The following is a 17,429-nucleotide window of genomic DNA, read 5'->3' as shown; positions in this document are numbered from 1 at the left end:
AGTAATTTTCAAAAAGATTTACGTGCATAAAATGGCTTTTGTAAAGTGCTACAATATATGCTACTTTTACACGTGCAAGTCCTTTGAAAATTCATTGCATAGGGTGCCAGTGTAGTAGGTTTAATAGGAGGAGAGCTGAGCACCTAAAAGGTTTATTTTTCTCTTTGAAAATAGTCCTTTGAAGTTGATGGGCTACCAATTGATGGCTTATATTTTAAAGAAATGACTATTGCTTAAGCATTACTCACTGTTTTAGTTACTTAACACATGCTTGAATTTTTCAGGTTTATACAAACACTCATTCACCTTCTTAAAGGAAACATTGGAACTGGACTGCTAGGACTTCCGCTTGCAATGAAAAATGCAGGAATTGTGGTAAGAGTTTTTTTTACTTTGAAATATGCAAAATTCAAAAGCACGTACGACTGAGTGTCTGACAGAACCACAGAGCAAAGTCAGAGCCGCAGGGATTTTTCAAATTTTTAGAATGCAGAATTAACCTGTGCTGTTAATACAAAGTGGTGTTTGTAATAAAAAGGCACATTTAATGAAAGAGGAGATACTAGATATAGCTTGGTGCTATAGTGGAATAGTAGCCTAGTAGGCTGGTTCATAGCCCACTGCTCTGCCAGTCCTTGTGACCTTGGGCAAGTCACTTTACCCTCCGTTGCCTCAGATACATACTTAGGGCTAGATTCATCAAACTATCGCATGTGAAAGGAAGAGGGGTGTGTTTTATGATAATAGCGCACATTGGGATAAATAGGCTATCTTAGCACTTCGCAGAGTGTGATAACTTTTGTGCGGTAATACCACAATTATCACATTTCCTACCTGCATCCACAGAGAGAGCGAGAGAGACTACTAGGCCCTTGTAGTAGTAAGCTATTGATATCTCTATAGGAGGCCCACCTAGTAACTTGAGGTTAGGTTTAGGTAGTAGTGTTAGGGGCCACTTTGACATGCAGAGTGAGACGTACGAACAGAACAGTTCTCTCTTGTGAAGATTTGATGAACCTCGGAGTGAGAAAACGCACCCAAAGATGAGATTTGCGCAATGTTCTCTCAACCTAGCTTGATGGACTCTCTACCTGGGTAACATCAGCGTGAGTTGGAAAATAACCCCCTTAGATTGTGAGCCCTCTGGGGACAGGGAGGTAACTACAGTGGCTGAATGTACTCTGCTTTGAAGTATGAAAAAGCAGAATAGAAAAATCAGGTGAAATAAAATTTTCTCCCAAGATACATGTTGCTAAATACATGCCACTAAACATCTATTTTCAGTTATACATTTTTTAACTTTTGAAAAGGCCTTGGAGTTTGAAATTGGCACATCAAACTCTTATGTCGAAGTCTGAAAAGGGGGGGGCTCCTCTTCAATCATTAAGACACTTAAACTCTAAAAATGTGTAGACACATCTTTTGCAAGCTTTATTAAGAAAGTTGCTGGCCTTTTTTTTTTTTTTTCTTTGGAAAGAAGCAGGGTAAAAGGTACTGTAGCAGGTTGATTTGTATTTCCTGAGTCCATGGGGCAAGGCTTCATGTGCACTGTAATGTACTTTGAATCTTTAGGATCCTTAATTATTTTTTTCATTTGTATTCTGATTTATTAAATGCATTATTTCTTGTGCATGATCAAATGATAAATAACACCTAGGAAAAACACTTGGATCTTTATAAGATTACATAAAATAACATTCTTACCTGTTGGCTGCTTAGTTTTCTAATGTCTGCTCTATCTTTTTATACAGCTTGGACCAATCAGTCTGTTGCTAATAGGCGTTATATCAATTCACTGTATGCATATCTTGGTACGTTGTAGCCATTATCTTTGTCAAAGGTAAATATGAAGACATTGTCTATTCTGTTTGTTAATATTATACTAGAGTCTTTAATCCAGAGGCCAGTTTTCTGCAGCAGAGACCATTCCAGGCACAGAATATGTTGCTTGTATTTGGGTGACGTTAGAACCACTTCTGGGTCTTAGCTGGCATAGAGAGATGCGGTGAACGCCGAAACATTATTTTCTCCAGTAATGTTAGACTATAACATTTGTTTACATATTATATCTTTCTTCAGATGTTAAAAACACATTCCTAACAAATGCATGCAACAAAAAAAATAGCTGACTTTCTTGGGGTGACTGAGATAAACTAGTAACTTGTACGCTGGTTGTACCATTAGGATAGAATGATCATTTTTTTTCTCTTCCTCTATGTCCTAATTCAGACTGTTCTCACTCCAAGAGTCTCCTACTCTTTGCCACTCTGATTTATGACAGTTTGGCAGTCTATCTGCATATTTACTTATGGACATAGTAGAGGATGACTACTAAACTGATTTGATTTGATACTTTTTATGAAGAATGTCGGTATAAAAGAATTTTAAATAAATGACAGAAAAAGGCCGTCGAGCCCGTCCAGGCTGCCAAAGATACATCCTACCATAGTGTAACCACTTGCAAGACAGTCTTTTTTTATTTTCCTCCTTTGTATGCCACCATATTCGGAAGAAGAGCTTACAAGATCCTTTCTTAGTTTCATCCAGCAGCAGCGTTTTCCATGCGTAACCCCAAAGCAGCCAGCAATACTAGTATGGTCATTGCCCAAACATATGGCCTTCCAGATTTCCTGCATAGCACACTTCAGAGTAAAAATAACTCTTACCACAATTCCTGCATTTTCATTGCATGCGGAAGTCCTAGCAGTTCAGTTCCAAGGTTTCCTTTAAGAAGGTGAATGAGTGTTTGTATAAACCTGAAAAATTAAAGTATGTGTTAAGTAACTAAAACAGTGAGCACAAGTATTTTCACTTGGACTTCTAACATTTGATATTAACCACTTTGCCAGTCATTCTGACAGCCCAAACACCACGTTGGATTTACCAATAGGCAGAGTAGGCAAGTACCTATGGTAAGTGGCCCTGCTGTTTGAGTTGTTTCTTTAACATAATTAGCTGTGGTGCCACACTGTCCTGTTAGGGGAAAGGGAACATACAGCTGTTCATATGCCTAAGGGCAGCCAGAGGCATAAATCTGCCACTACCCATTGTTGAATCAGTAGAGCATGGCACTATAAACACTAGATCATGCTTTCTGTTCATTCCATTTTTACCAATTAATGATCCTCTGTGCTTATCTCATGCTCTCTTAAACTCCATTATTGTTTTAGCTGCCACCACCCATCCTGGGAGGCTGTTCCACACTTCCCCCACTCTTTCCATATATAAAAAAAAAATTCCTGATACAGATCTGCATTTTGCCCACCTTGGAGCCTCATATCATGACCCCTTGTTCTGTAGGGACTAGCCAGTCACCCTAAAAAGGAATGTATGCAACCATGAACCAAACAGAAGATGGGAGTCAAGCCACATGATGGCCTCTTCAGTTTTAATATGAATGCCAATGAGAACTGCACTGAGGAGAAGAAACCTGTGCTTGCTTTCCATATAGAACAATCTGTCTTCAATTTACAATTTAGCTGGTACCGCTGGATACAACTTGCTGAGCTTGTGGCCTTTATAAACTTTGCATCCAGTCACGAGCCCTAATTCCATCCACTAGTTGTCTTCCAGCGCACGTTGTTATCTATGTGAGAATCTGCATACATGTACTAGCTAAGAAGAAGCAGAATCAGAAACCCACCAATCCACTGCCAGTGGATTGGGGTAATATCCAATCAGTATCTGTTGCGTCCGTCCGTCTCAGACGGTTTCGACCCTTGTGCCTCACCTTTTTCTCTGCTCTCCCCGCTAGCCTTGGGAAGATGGCTACCACCGTGTCTGCAAGCCGCGTTCCCCGGTGTTCCCGAAATGGCTATGGCAAAGCCTCACACCATGTTTCTCCTAAGGGCCTCCTAAGGTGTGCGCGCACACACCACCCACATCTTTATCCACGTCATGGCGGGAACCTCGGGGCATCCCCCTCGAGTGATATCACGCCATCCGGGTATTTAGCCTACGTTTGTTTGCTAGCTCATTAAGAGAGCTGCCGCTGGAAGCCCTCTCTGCCCTTCGGGGTATTCTCTAACCTGGGTACCCGCTCCTCGGGGGCCCTTTGCTTCTTTTCAGGTGCCTTACTGGGATCAGGTAATCGCTCCTCAAGGGCCTGCTCTCCCCGCCTCTGTGCCTGTTACCATCTACTTCTGCCTGGTGGAATCGTCAACCTTACAGCTACCATCTAGTGAGTAATCTAATTCTCAGTCTGTCTCATCTACAGCTCTGCCCTGCTGGGAAACCTACACCTGGATCTCCCTATACCATCTTGGTGAGACGGGTTCCCTCTGCCGAGGGTCCCTGGACTGCTACCTCTTGTGGTATACATCAGCTGTACAATAAAAGACAAAACTCTGTGTTTGTGCGTCCTGAGTCTAGCCCAGTACTGTGGCTCCCCACAGGGCTCCTCCCCGTGGGCGTGGTCATCTGCCATAGTTCCCAAGAATCCACCCAAACACCTCAAAACCATAACAGTATCAAGTTTTGGATCCTATGCATGAAGTCCTGATGAGAGAGAGGAAGAAGCCTTAAAGGTGGTTGAATACCAAGAAATAGTCCCTTTTGACTTCAGAATTTTGGACTTCTTATGAGACTTTTAATGAAGCTTCCAGCCTAAGCTTTTGACTGAGCTGCCCACTCAGCCCAGCCCTGCTCCATTAACTTCGGAATACCTGCGTAATCATCTATGCATGTGACTTTGCAAGCCGAGCTAACTTTCATACGTGCCTCCTGCCTGCAGTTAACTTACAGACTTTTTTGTAAATACTCTGGGTTCGCTGCTCTGAGTTTGTGTTGTTAACATGTTTGCCCGCCCGGAGTTCCAGCTGGCTACCATCTGTGCCCAGAGACAGGACCCTGACCAGACCTTTTGAGACAGACAGCCTAATTGCAGTGAAGAGTGAGAGAGCCTGAGATGTCTTCAAGCACTTCTGATCTGCATAAGATTAACTGGCTAAATTACTACTTCCCTGTACGTACCTGGATCAGTCCAGACCGTGGGTTATGTCCCCAATCCAGCAGATGGAGTCAGCCAAAGCTTTGAGGGGGTGTCACCATAAGTAGAACTACCCCCTCTGCAGGAGTTCAGTATCTTCTGACTCCAGCAGATGCGAGTAGGGAATTTGGCGTGCTCCCAATTCAGTCTCTGCTTCTGACTTTACTTTTGTCTTGTTTGCTTGGGCTACTGCCTATTTGTTTTGAATCAAGTTTTCTTTAAAAAAAAAAAAAATAAAAATAAGTAATTAAGGGGTTCAATTTTGGGGAGGCGTGGCTTACCCTCTGTGTGTGTCCTTTCCTTTTTCTGTTCTACGGACGGGGTAAGTCCTACAGCTTGAAGTTTGTTGTGGTTCTTTTTTCTTTTCAGCTCCCCAAACACTTCTGGTGCCTCGCGGATGCCGGTAGTGCCGGCCTCTCCGCGCTTGCGATACTGACCGCGGCCATCTTGGAGCGCCTCGTGGGCTGCTCGGGAAGGCAGGCAGGCAGGCATTTTTACGGCGGGTAGTGCGGCCAGGAGGGCCCCCCCGCGGCATTTTTGTTCGTCGGCGGGCAGTGCAGGCCATCGGGCCCCCCGCGGCGGAGGCGTTTCGGCTCGCGGGACCCCGAGGCTTACTTTTTTGATTTTTGTTTTGCGATTCATTTTTTCGCGGTTTTTCACGTCGTCCCGATGCCGCGGCCGATGCGCTGTGCGGCCTGCGGCGAACCGGGGTCCCGCATTTCCCGTGAGGGCATTTGTGCCCGGTGCCTTCCCGGGGGGGAAGGCACCTCACAGCCCGTCGCCGATTTTTCTTTCCTCGCTCCTCTGCCCGGACGCCGTGGGCGGGCCCCTCCCCCAGTCCTGGCGGGAACGGCGGCCATCTTGAACACCCGGCGCCCCGAGGAACCTCAGGAGAGGCTGAATGGCAGAGAGTCGGAGCCGGATTCGCCCCCGACCTTGCTGCCGGAGCAAGACCACGGATGTGCCTCCCTCCAGAGCCCCCTCGGCGAGACCGGGGTTTTCCCCGGAGTTTGTCCTGCTTATGTACACGGCATACCTGCAGGGTCTGGATGCGCCGGTGGAACCCCCCCTGCCAAGCTATGCCGGACCTCGCCTTCGGCTCAGGCCCCCCCCGTTGCGGCGGGAGCGGGGGCCCCTCGTGTTCTCGCCCGTGCCCGGACTTCGCCAGGGGCGGTGGGAGCAGCGACGGACCCAGTGGACCTTGACCCTGACTTTACGGATCTGGGACAGGGGGACGCCACGATGGAGGGGGACGATCCGCGTACGCTGCGCCTCTTCCAGAGGGAAGAGCTGGACGAGCTCATACCACGCATCATTCAGGAACTGGATCTGGATCCACCGCCGGACCCACCCGCTCCAGTTGCGCCTGCGGTGGTCACATCCTCGAAGAAAGGAGATCCGGTCCTGGCAGCCCTGCGCCCGAGAGCACGGGCTTTTCCCATTCACGAATCGTTCCTGCAGCTCCTCACAAGGGAATGGGATACTCCTGAAGCTTCGCTGAACGTGGGTCGGGCCATGGAACGGCTGTACCTGCTACCGCAAGATTTCCTGGATCTCATCAAGGTCCCGAGAGTTGACTCCGCAGTCTCGGCGGTTACGAAGAGGACGACAATACCGGTGACAGGAGGCACGGCCTTGCGGGATATGCAAGATCGCAAATTGGAGATCTTCCTGAAGAGAGTCTTCGAGGTCTCCGCGCTGGGTATGAGAGCAGCGATGTGCAGTTCCCTTGCCCAGCGGGCAAGCCTCTTGTGGGTTCAACAACTTCTCACCTCCCAGGATCTGCCTGCGGCGGAGGCCGCCCTGGCGGACAGATTAGAGGCTGCAGTGGCGTACGGGGCGGATGCCTCGTATGACCTGTTTCGCGTCCTGGCAAGGTCTATGGTCTCGGTGGCGGCGGCCAGACGGCTGCTGTGGCTTCGCAACTGGGCGGCAGATACGTCTTCCAAATCGAGTCTGGGCTCCCTGCCTTTCAGGGGTAAGTTCCTCTTTGGGGAGGATCTGGATCAGCTCATCAAGTCTCTGGGGGAAAATGCGGTTCACCGCCTTCCGGAGGATAGATATCGCCCTTCCCGGGCGTTTGCTTCGTCCCGGACTAGAGCCAGAGCACAACGGCGTTACAGGACCTACAGGTCCTGTAACGCCCAGCCCTGGTCGCGCTCCTTTCGCGGCCGCAGACCCGCGCGCCCCGCTCCCGGGGCAGGAAACCACTCCCCCAAGTCCTCGCAATGAATCCAGGTTCGCCCACTCCGCCGTCCCCAGGATCGGGGGGCGGCTGAAGTTCTTCTACAGGGAGTGGGCGCGGATTACCTCAGACCAGTGGGTCTTGGACACCGTACAGCACGGCTACGCATTGGAATGTGTCCGACCACCGAAGAGTCGTTTCATATTTTCCCCCTGTGGCTCGGCTCTCAAGCGGCGAGCGGTGCAGTCAACGCTGGACAGGCTTCAGGAGATAGGCGCTATTGCGCCCGTGCCCTTCGGAGAGGTGGGCTTGGGCCACTATTCCATCTACTTCGTTGTGCCAAAGAAGGACGGATCGTTTCGGCCCATTCTGGACCTCAAGGAGGTCAACAAGTCCCTCCGAGTGCTCCGTTTTCGCATGGAAACGCCGCGGTCGGGGATCGCAGCGGTGCATCGGGGGGAGTTCCTCGCCTCCCTGGACCTCACGGAGGCTTACTTACACATACCCATCCGCCCGGATCATCATCGTCTCCTGCGATTCAAGATCCTGGACCAGCACTTCCAGTTCATAGCTCTGCCGTTCGGGCTGGCGACGGCACCACGCACCTTCACCAAGATCATGATAGTCGTGGCTGCGGCTCTCCGGAGGGAGGGCATCCTGGTTCATCCCTATCTAGACGATTGGCTCATTTGCGCGAAGTCGTTCGCCCAAGGCCAAGCAGCGGTGTCCAGGGTGTTACAGTTCCTGCGCTCCCTGGGATGGGTAGTGAACTTTTCCAAGAGCTCCCTCGTGCCCTCACAGCGTTTGGACTTCTTGGGGGCGACCTTCGACACCCGACTGGGCAAGGTCTTCCTGCGGCAGGACAAGGCGCTCTCTTTGCGGGATCACATACTACGATTCTCTGCGTTACCGGAGCCCACCTCCTGGGACTACCTGCAGCTCCTGGGGGTGATGGGATCCACCATCGACATGGTCCCCTGGGTGTTTGCGCACTTCCGGCCCTTACAGTGGGCGCTCCTCTCCCGTTGGAAGCCGGTCTCGCAGGACTACCAGATGGTCCTCCCGCTCCCTCAGAAGGCCAGGGACAGTCTGGGCTGGTGGTTGGATCCGGCGAATCTAGCCCGAGGCGTGTCCCTCGACTTACCGGATTGGGTGGTGGTAACCACCGATGCCAGTCTAGCGGGCTGGGGCGCGGTCTGCGATCGCAGCGCCACGCAAGGAACGTGGTCTGCGGTGGAGGCGACATGGTCCATCAACCGTCTGGAGACCAGGGCGGTCAGACTCGCCCTGCGGCATTTTCTCCCGCTCCTTCGAAACCGGGAAGTCAGAGTGCTATCGGACAACGCGACCACCGTGGCCTACATCAATCACCAAGGAGGCACGCGCAGTCCACAGGTCGCGCTGGAAGCAGCGCTGCTCATGCAATGGGCGGAGCGTCATCTCGTCCGGCTAGCAGCGTCACACATCGCCGGAGTGGACAATGTTCAAGCGGACTTCCTCAGTCGCCAGCTCCTGGATCCCGGGGAGTGGTCTCTGTCTGACGAGGCGATGCAACTCCTCGTCCATCGGTGGGGGGCCCCCCACCTAGACCTGATGGCATCCGCTCTAAACGCCAAGGCTCCCCGCTTCTTCAGTCGGCGAAGAGAACGCGGTGCGGAGGGGGTGGACGCCCTGGCGCTCCCATGGCCGGCACATCTGCTGCTCTACGCATTTCCACAGTGGCCCCTAGTGGGACGGATGCTCCGCAGAATAGAAGGACATCAGGGGGCTGTGATTTTCGTCGCCCCGGAATGGCCCAGGCGACCCTGGTTCGCGGATCTGCTGCAGCTGGTGGTCGACGGCCCGATCAGGCTGGGGCACCTCCCCTTCCTCTTACACCAGGGCCCGGTATTTTTCGAGCAGGCAGAACTCTTCTGTCTTGCGGCCTGGCTTTTGAGAGGCGACGCCTCCGGCGCAGGGGGTACTCGGAGGCAGTAATATCCACACTGCTGCGGGCGCGCAAGACGTCCACGTCTGTGGCCTACGTTCGAGTCTGGAAGGTGTTCGAACTGTGGTGTGCCAGCCAGGACACCAGTCCCACAATGGCTTTGGTCCCTCAGATCCTTCAGTTCCTACAAGCCGGGGTGGACAAGGGGCTAGCCTATAACTCGTTGGGAGTTCAAGTGGCCGCCCTCGGTTCGCTGTTGCGTGATGGGGGATCTCTCTTGCGGCACACGGACATTGCTCGTTTCCTCAAGGGTGTCAAACATCTACGGCCTCCGCTACGGGATCCTTGTCCCTCCTGGAGTCTCAACTTGGTGCTTCGCACCCTGTCGGGGCCTCCGTTCGAGCCTTTGCGCAGCTCGACACTTAAGGATCTCACCCTCAAGGCGGTATTCCTGGTGGCAATCTGTTCCGCTCGTCGTATATCGGAGCTACAGGCTCTGTCGTGCAGGGAGCCCTACCTTCGCTTCTCCGACTCTGGAGTTTCGATCCGCACCGTCCCTTCCTTCCTACCAAAGGTGGTTTCTGCTTTTCATGTGAACCAGATGGTGGAGTTGCCGTCCTTCTCCTCCTCCGAGCCGAAGTCTCTCCGACTCTTGGATGTCCAACGCACGCTGCGTTTCTATCTGGAGGCTACCAACGAGTTCCGGACTTCCGACCATCTGTTTGTCCTTTGGTCCGGTCCGAAGAAAGGTTCCCAGGCCTCCAAGACGACCATCGCGAGATGGCTGAAGGCGAGTATTGCCGCTTCCTACGTTGGGGCGGGGCGGACGCCTCCGCCCGGCATTGTAGCGCATTCTACACGTTCTCAGGCGGCCTCCTGGGCGGAGGTTCGCTCGGTCTCTCCCCAGGAGATCTGTAGGGCGGCTACCTGGAAGTCGTTGCACACGTTTGCGAGGCATTATCGCTTACACCTCGCCTCTTCAGCCACGGGACATTTTGGTGAGCAGGTTCTCCGAGCAGGCCTCACAGGACCCCACCCGATTTAGGGAAGCTTGGGTACATCCCACGGTCTGGACTGATCCAGGTACGTACAGGGAAAGGAAAATTATTCCTGTAGTACCATGGATCAGTCCAGACGCCCACCACATTTGGGTTCTAATCCTGCTCCACCTTACTCGAGGGAACGGTAATGGTATCTGTCCTTCACCACTTTCAGTTTTTCACTGTTGTCCCAGCTCCTCACAAGTTGACTTACTGTCTTTGCAGCCTCCTACACGTTGTAGGACGCTCACTGTTCGTTTGTTACTACGGTTACACGGCTGTTTGTTGCCGATTTCTATAAACTTGATTCAATGAGGGGGTTCGGTTTTTCTACTCGGGCTTTGATATACTCGATACTGAACTCCTGCAGAGGGGGTAGTTCTACTTATGGTGACGCCCCCTCAAAGCTTTGGCTGACTCCATCTGCTGGATTGGGGACATAACCCACGGTCTGGACTGATCCATGGTACTACAGGAACGAAAATTAGCAGGTAAGTAATAATTTTCCTTTTTAAGCTGGGTAGTTAATTGGCAATGTGTTTGAAATGTGCAATTGGTTAAGGCTAGACTTGAGGTCTTTTCATAACCTTTGTAACAAGAGTAATTAACTCTGTTAAACCACAGATTTAAAACAATATCTATCATATATAAAACCATTGTATATTTTATGCTGCTATAATAACAATTATCTACCTCAAGAAAGTTGTAGACGTTTCGCTCTCTTTATATGAACGTGGACTGCATTTTATCTGATTTTATAAAATGAAATTTCTTACAGTTCAAGAACTTCCTTTCTCTGTCGACAGGTAGGCATGAATTAGCCATAACATGTGGGTGACATCATTCAGTGGCACCAACTATACACAGCTGTCAGAGCTTAGTAAATACTTTACTGAGCATTCATGGGAGTTCTGCCCCACATTCTGTCTTGTGAGCTCCTTAGTCTTTCTTTGTCTGTGCTACTGCATGGATGCCCCCCAGTTTCTCAATATTTTTTGATTTTTGGCTTTTTAGTGATCCTTATCTGGGTGTGTTGCTTCTGTTTTTTGCTGCTGCTTCATCTGCCCTTCAAACAATTTTTAAATTCTATAAAAAATAAGAAAGTATGGAAAAGCCGAAGGTGAAGAAGACCATGGTCAACAGTTTCAAGGTCTGTATTTGTGGGTGCCAAATATTCATAACAGATACCACTTTGTCTGCTTTTGCTGCCTGGGCCCTGACTATGATGCCTCCAGTTAGAACATAAGAACATGCCATACTGGCTCAGACCGAGGACCCATCAAGCCCAGCATCCTGTGTCCAACAGTACCTAGCAAATACTCAAACGTTAAATAGATCCCATGCTACTAATGTCGATTAATAAACAGTGGCTATTCCCTAAGTCAGCTTTGTGCTATTCGATGGAAGTTGTTAACGCAACTAGTGTGGAGTGTTTTGGAACTAGCTGCCTATGCAGCAGATACAACTACCTTTTTCGCTTTAGCTCATTTTGGCTAAAGGCTATCGGTAAACTGGGTTTTTGAAGATGTGTCTCCTCCAACTCTGGCACAGAGGATCCCCCCGCCAGTGAGAGCCCAGCTGTCAGAACTAGTGAAGAATTTATTTGCCTCCTTAAGTCCTGAAGACAGGTGAGGAAGATTAGAACCTCTCCTGTCCAAGATGGAAGACTTTTTCCCTCATAGTCCCACACTGGTGTGTGCCTCTCCTCATGAGCTTCCAGTGTTGGGAGTAAGTCCTCACGATAAGGTGGTGGATTTTCCTCTTCCAGAATTGCCCCTTCACGAATCAGAAGGGAAAAAATAGCTTCAGTTCATTTTGAGTTCTGGCAAATATTTCACCCTCAGACCAGTGGAGATCTCGTTCTCAGTCACCTTATCATTGTGGTCTTGGTTCAGCATTCCTCCATGGTCAGGGGAGGAGGAAACTTCCAGGGGATTACTTCCGATCCCCTTGCTGGCTTACCTCGGCATTCTTCTCCTCTGGAAGATTATCTGCTACTCGGAGTTTTTGTATAAATTGGCAAAGACGTAGTCCAACGGTGTCAGGAAGGAAAAGGACTTGAGAACAGATGTCTTAAGGCTTCTTTGGTTTCTTCAATTCCAGCACACTCTGTCACTATTTTGGTTCACAAACTCCTAAAGGACCTTTAGATGAGGAACTGGTAGATGCCGATATCAAGCCTTACTGTAGCCCGAAAGTTAGACCTAAATTATATGATCCATCCTCCCCAGGGTTTGGATTGGTTCAACTTCCTCAACACTTCATAGTGGCGGAGTTGGCATTGAAACATGCTAAGTGCACTTCTGAACACTTTTTTATAACATGCCTGCTGGGAAGGAACCAAAAACGTTGGATGCATTTGGGGAAAAAGGCCTTTCATGGATTCATGCTGAGCACACAGATTGTGGTTGTCCAGTTGTACATGATGTAGTATTTGCATGAATGCATGCAAAAGTTTAAACCGTTGATGGACTCATCAGACCAGAACAGGCGGACTTCTATTGAGCAGTAGAGAAATGTGAGAATCATCTGATCCATTCCATTTACAAATCTGTTGATGTGACAGGCAGGACTACATGCTACATCCTACGGTTACATTTACATTTTCTGTTCAGTTTACTCAAGTGTTAAACAATGCATGCTTTGTGAAATTTGCACCCTTGGCTTCATTGATTACATACAACAATCCGTCATTTTCTTGTTTACATTTGCTAAGATATGTAGGAGTCTATGCATTAAAAGAGTGTTATCTGTTAATGCCTGTGTTACATGCACATTAGTTGATGCCCATATAAATCGAGTGCTGTTTGTATGCATGTTAATGTTACTCCATGCAGAGGAACTAAGAATGCTATTTAGCTTCATTAGGTGTTAAATCCAGATGCATCATCCAGTGTTAACACCTATGAAGCTTAATGCTCTCCACATAACCACTCATTCAGGAGGTGTAGTTAATGCAGTCCTCTAAAGTTGTTAAATTAATATGGTCATCCTGGGCCCAAACTTCTCTTTGCTACTCTCCTTCCCCCTGAAACATTAAGAAAGCCTTCCATGGCTGAACCCTCTGCATTCCCTTCAGTCTGATCACTCATGAGGCCTTCCAAGCCCTGCCCCCATTATGACATAGAAATGACCTTTGGGACCCCACTTAGCCTTTCAAAAATCTGCGTAATCTTCACTGGCAGGAGGGAGCTGATTTCATTTCTGTTGGCAATGGCTCCAAATTCAGAATGGTGCCACTGAAACTCTGACCCACTCACCAAAGCACCGAGTCCCTGATTATGTTGCGGAGCAAGGGGCTACCAGTAGGGGGGACGCATACTGAGATGGTCTTTTATGTTGGTCGAGAGTGGGGGAGGGAGGGGGCTCCTGTTCTAACTGTCCCTGTCACTTGAGCTTCAAAATGCAGCAGTATTACCAAAGCCACATAGTCTTTAATGCCAGTTGGTCACGCTGCTGTGTTCTGCATTTTTATTAGTTTTCTACATATTGTAGTTAGTTCCAGATGGATCACTGATGTTATGCCGATGTTAACAGTACAGATAGTCCTAATTCATAGCCCCTTACTATCTGTCTTTAACAGCGTAAGAAATCTTTTTTGTTATTGTTGTCTTCATTTACTTTGATATAATTTTAGTGTCTCTTATAGCTCTTAAATAGTTTTTCCTTTATAAATTAATATAGATACAGGTAAACAATCAAACAGCAAGAGGTCAATATTGAAAGGCCAATAACTTTTGAATTATCCAGATAAATGCTGTTTTGAATATCCATTGCACTTATTTGGATAAAATGTTTGCGGATAAGTGGGAGGTGTTTGGGGGCGATCTGGGATGGAGTTGAGCCAGCCGGATAAATCTATCAAAGCAACGCTGGATGCCCTGAGAGCTCAACGATTGTATTGAGCTTCTGGTGGTGATAAGGGTTCGGGGTGGGTGTCAGGAGAAAGTGAGCGGGTGGAGGGGGAGAGAGGAGGCGTTCCGGGCTATAACTTTTGTATTCTTTGTGGAGCTCGGAGGGGGAGAGGGGATTTGGGTAAATGCCCTACATTTGTTTCACTGGAGTGGGGTGATAGATTAGCTTGGTAGGCCTTCTTGGTTCTTTTTTTTTTTTTTTTTTTTAAAGTTTTGATTGCTACTTAACTGGCTATATTTTTTTATTATAGCCGATTACAGCTGGTTAGGATCCACAGTTATCTGGCGATTTGGGGAATATTCCCCAACCTTTATCCTGCTGACTTTAGCTCGACAAGGTCTCCATCTTACATTTTTTTAAATATTTACCCCTCTGTTTTAATGTATCTGCTGTAGTAAGTGCTGTATATTTTCCTTTAAGTTATTTGATTTCCCCCCTTTTATTTTACAGGTTTAAAAAGCCTACATTAGGTTATAGTGACACTGTTAGCCTTGCTATGCAAATAGGGCCGTTGACCTGCCTCCAACAACGAGCTGCTTGGGGAAGGTAAGTTTGTTTAGCGACATTTTCACCGTAAAAAATAAAGTTGTTTACTAGTTTTGGATTGCCACTTCGGTACATTTTATCTTGGCTGAAGGTACTTCAGTACTAAAGTTGTAGGCTTTTATATTGTAAAACTAGTTTTCTTAAGCAAATATCCTGAATGCAATGTAAGATTATGGGGTAGATTTTTTTAAAAAGCGCGATCGCATACTTTTGTTTGCGCAGCAGGCGCAAACAAAAGTACACTGGATTTTATAAGATACGCGCAGAGCCGTGAGTATCCTCTAAAATCCTGGATCGGCGCGCGCAAGGCTGCCGATTTTGGGCAGCCTGCGCGCGCCGAGCCGTGCAGCCTGCCTCCGTTCCCTCCGAGGCTGCTCCGAAATCAGAGCAGCCTCGGAGGGAACTTCCTTTCGCCCTCCCCTTACCTTTGTCCCTAGATTTATGCCTGCGAGAAGCAGACGTAAATCTACGCGCGCCAGCGGACTGCTGGCGCGCCGTCTTCCGGCCCGGGGGCTGGTCCGGAGGCCTGTACCATGCCCCCGGGCCAGCGCCACGCCCCCTTCAAAAAACCCCGGGACCTACGCACGTCCTGGGGCTCTGCGCGTGCCGGCGGTCTATGGAAAATAGGCGCGCCGGCTCGCAAGGCCCTGCTCGCATAAATCCAGGCGGATTTACGCGAGCAGGGCTTTTAAAATCCGCCCGTATGTGCGTAAGGTAAATGGAAGGTTAAATACATACGCTCATGCTGCTGAATATATAGGCTAAATTAGCTGGATAGATTAATCCGGCTAACTAGCCAAGCCACACAGTGACTGAATATGAACCCCACAGTACATATGAAGTCCAAATCCTGTGTGTTTAAAAATCCTTAACTACTTTTTAAAATGTAGTTGTTAAAATTAGGGCCCTATTTATGAAGCATTTTTAACATAGGTACAACATAGGAAAATGCCTTTTGTACATCTGACCCAGGATCCAGTTATTTTCCATATTACAATGTCATTTATTTGCAGAGGAATAATATAGAAAATGAATGACCGTGCTCGGTTACAACCTTATACTTCAATGCTCTGGTTTCAGATATATATATATATAAAGGGGGTAATTTCCAAAGCCATTTACGCTTATAAATCCTAGTTTTACACATGTAAAGGGCTATTATAAAATAGTCTGGGGCTCAGTGTGAGAATAAGTACGAGCAAAACTCAGTTTTGGGCATTTTTTTATGTGAAATGCAGAGAGGCTTTCTTTGGGCGTGGAGGAAGGGAGAACTGGGGGGCAGAGCTGGAAATTATGCGCCTACTTTTTCGATTTTAAAAAGTGTGTACGTAGGTTAAGCTACAGGAGATAACTAATCTGTATGCAGACTGGCCCAATTACCTGAGAATGTTCAAAGAAAACATATGTTTATAAGTTTGCTTTGAAACTGCTAGCTAAACATCAGCACGTACAGGCTATATGCTGTCATAGCCCTAACTGTACATATCTAAACTTACCCTCGAAAAGTAGAAATGTTTCAATAATAATGATCTGACATGTTAAACTCCACCCTTAAATTAAATAGTCACCCTTGGGCAGCACTTACTGGATCAGGATCACACATGGTGTAGCTTAAAGATATAATACAGGTCCTCAAAAAAACTCAAACCTCTCCTCTTCAACCATGACTACTGGACAGTGCTCCAGGCGCTCTTATTCTCCCAGCTAGACCAATGGTTCTCAACCGGTGTGTCGCGACACACCAGTGTGTCACCAAGAACATGCAGGTGTGTCGCCACACTTCCCGTTCCCCCGCTAACCCAGCTGCTCCCCCTCCCGAGCAAAATAGGTCCTCCGCCCAGGCTTAAAATGCTGATAACCTGGGCGGAACGAGGCAGGACAGCTGGAGTCAGCGGCACCGACATGCTCTCTTCTTCCCCCCCCAACGGCCTGGAAGAGGAAGTGGTGAGCAGCGGGAGCGAACGTGGGAAGAAGACCATGCTAGTGCAGGCAGCGTCTGCCCGAAGAAAAGAAGAGAGGCGCAGTCTGAGGAATGAGCTGCGCGGCTCGGAGAAAAACAACGCTTCAGAGAGGCTTCTAAGAAAACTAAAAAGTCATGGGATAGGAGGCAATGTCCTTTCGTGGATTACAAACTGGTTAAAAGACAGGAAACAGAGAGTAGGATTAAATGGTCAATTTTCTCAGTGGAAAAGGGTAAACAGTGGAGTGCTTCAGGGATCTGTACTTGGACCGGTGCTTTTCAATATATATATAAATGATCTGGAAAGGAATATGATGAGTGAGGTTATCAAATTTGCGGATGATACAAAATTATTCAGAGTAGTTAAATCACAAGCGGATTGTGATAAATTGCAGGAGGACCTTGGAAGACTGGAAGATTGGGCATCCAAATTGCAGATGAAATTGAATGTGGACAAGTGCAAGGTGTTGCATATAGGGAAAAATAACCCTTGCTGTAGTTACACGATGTTAGGTTCCATATTAGGAGCTATCACCCAGGAAAAAGATCTAGGCATCATAGTGGATAATACTTTAAAATTGTCGGCTCAGTGTGCTGCAGCAGTCCAAAAAGCAAACAATGTTAGAAATTATTAGGAAGGGAATGGTTAATAAAACAGAAAATGTCATAATGCCTCTATATTGCTCCATGGTGAGACCGCACCTTGAATTATGTGTACAGTTCTGGTCACCGCATCTCAAAAAAGATATAGTTGCGATGGAGAAGGTACAGAGAAGGGCAACCAAAATGATAAAGGGGATGGAACAGCTCCCCTATGAGGAAAGGCTGAAGAGGTTAGGGCTGTTCAGCTTGGAGAAGAGATGGCTGAG

At 48.1% G+C, this 17,429-nt stretch overlaps 1 protein-coding gene across 8 annotated transcripts in view; it reads left to right on the top strand.

Moving 5' to 3' along the window:
- Nucleotides 1-17,429, top strand: part of SLC36A4 (solute carrier family 36 member 4) — a 155,974-nt gene that overhangs the window by 24,289 nt on the left and 114,256 nt on the right. For 5 of the 8 annotated variants that reach the window (XR_003856846.1, XM_029602311.1, XM_029602312.1 and 2 more), the window contains exons 3-5: nt 285-375; nt 1,752-1,840; nt 14,505-14,600. Coding sequence is in view for 7 of the 8 variants with exons in the window: in XM_029602311.1 (XP_029458171.1) it covers nt 285-375; nt 1,752-1,840; nt 14,505-14,600 (276 nt within the window). In the remaining variant the exon portion in view is untranslated. Of the gene's footprint in view, nt 1-284; nt 376-1,751; nt 1,841-14,504; nt 14,601-17,429 lie in introns of those variants that run through there. The other 3 variants (XM_029602315.1, XM_029602314.1, XM_029602313.1) reach the window with 3 other exon arrangements.

Source organism: Rhinatrema bivittatum, chromosome 5 (genome assembly GCF_901001135.1).
Source record: "Rhinatrema bivittatum chromosome 5, aRhiBiv1.1, whole genome shotgun sequence".
In the NCBI taxonomy this organism is placed as follows: Eukaryota; Metazoa; Chordata; class Amphibia; order Gymnophiona; family Rhinatrematidae; genus Rhinatrema; species Rhinatrema bivittatum.
This window is presented reverse-complemented; position numbering and strand designations above follow the sequence as displayed.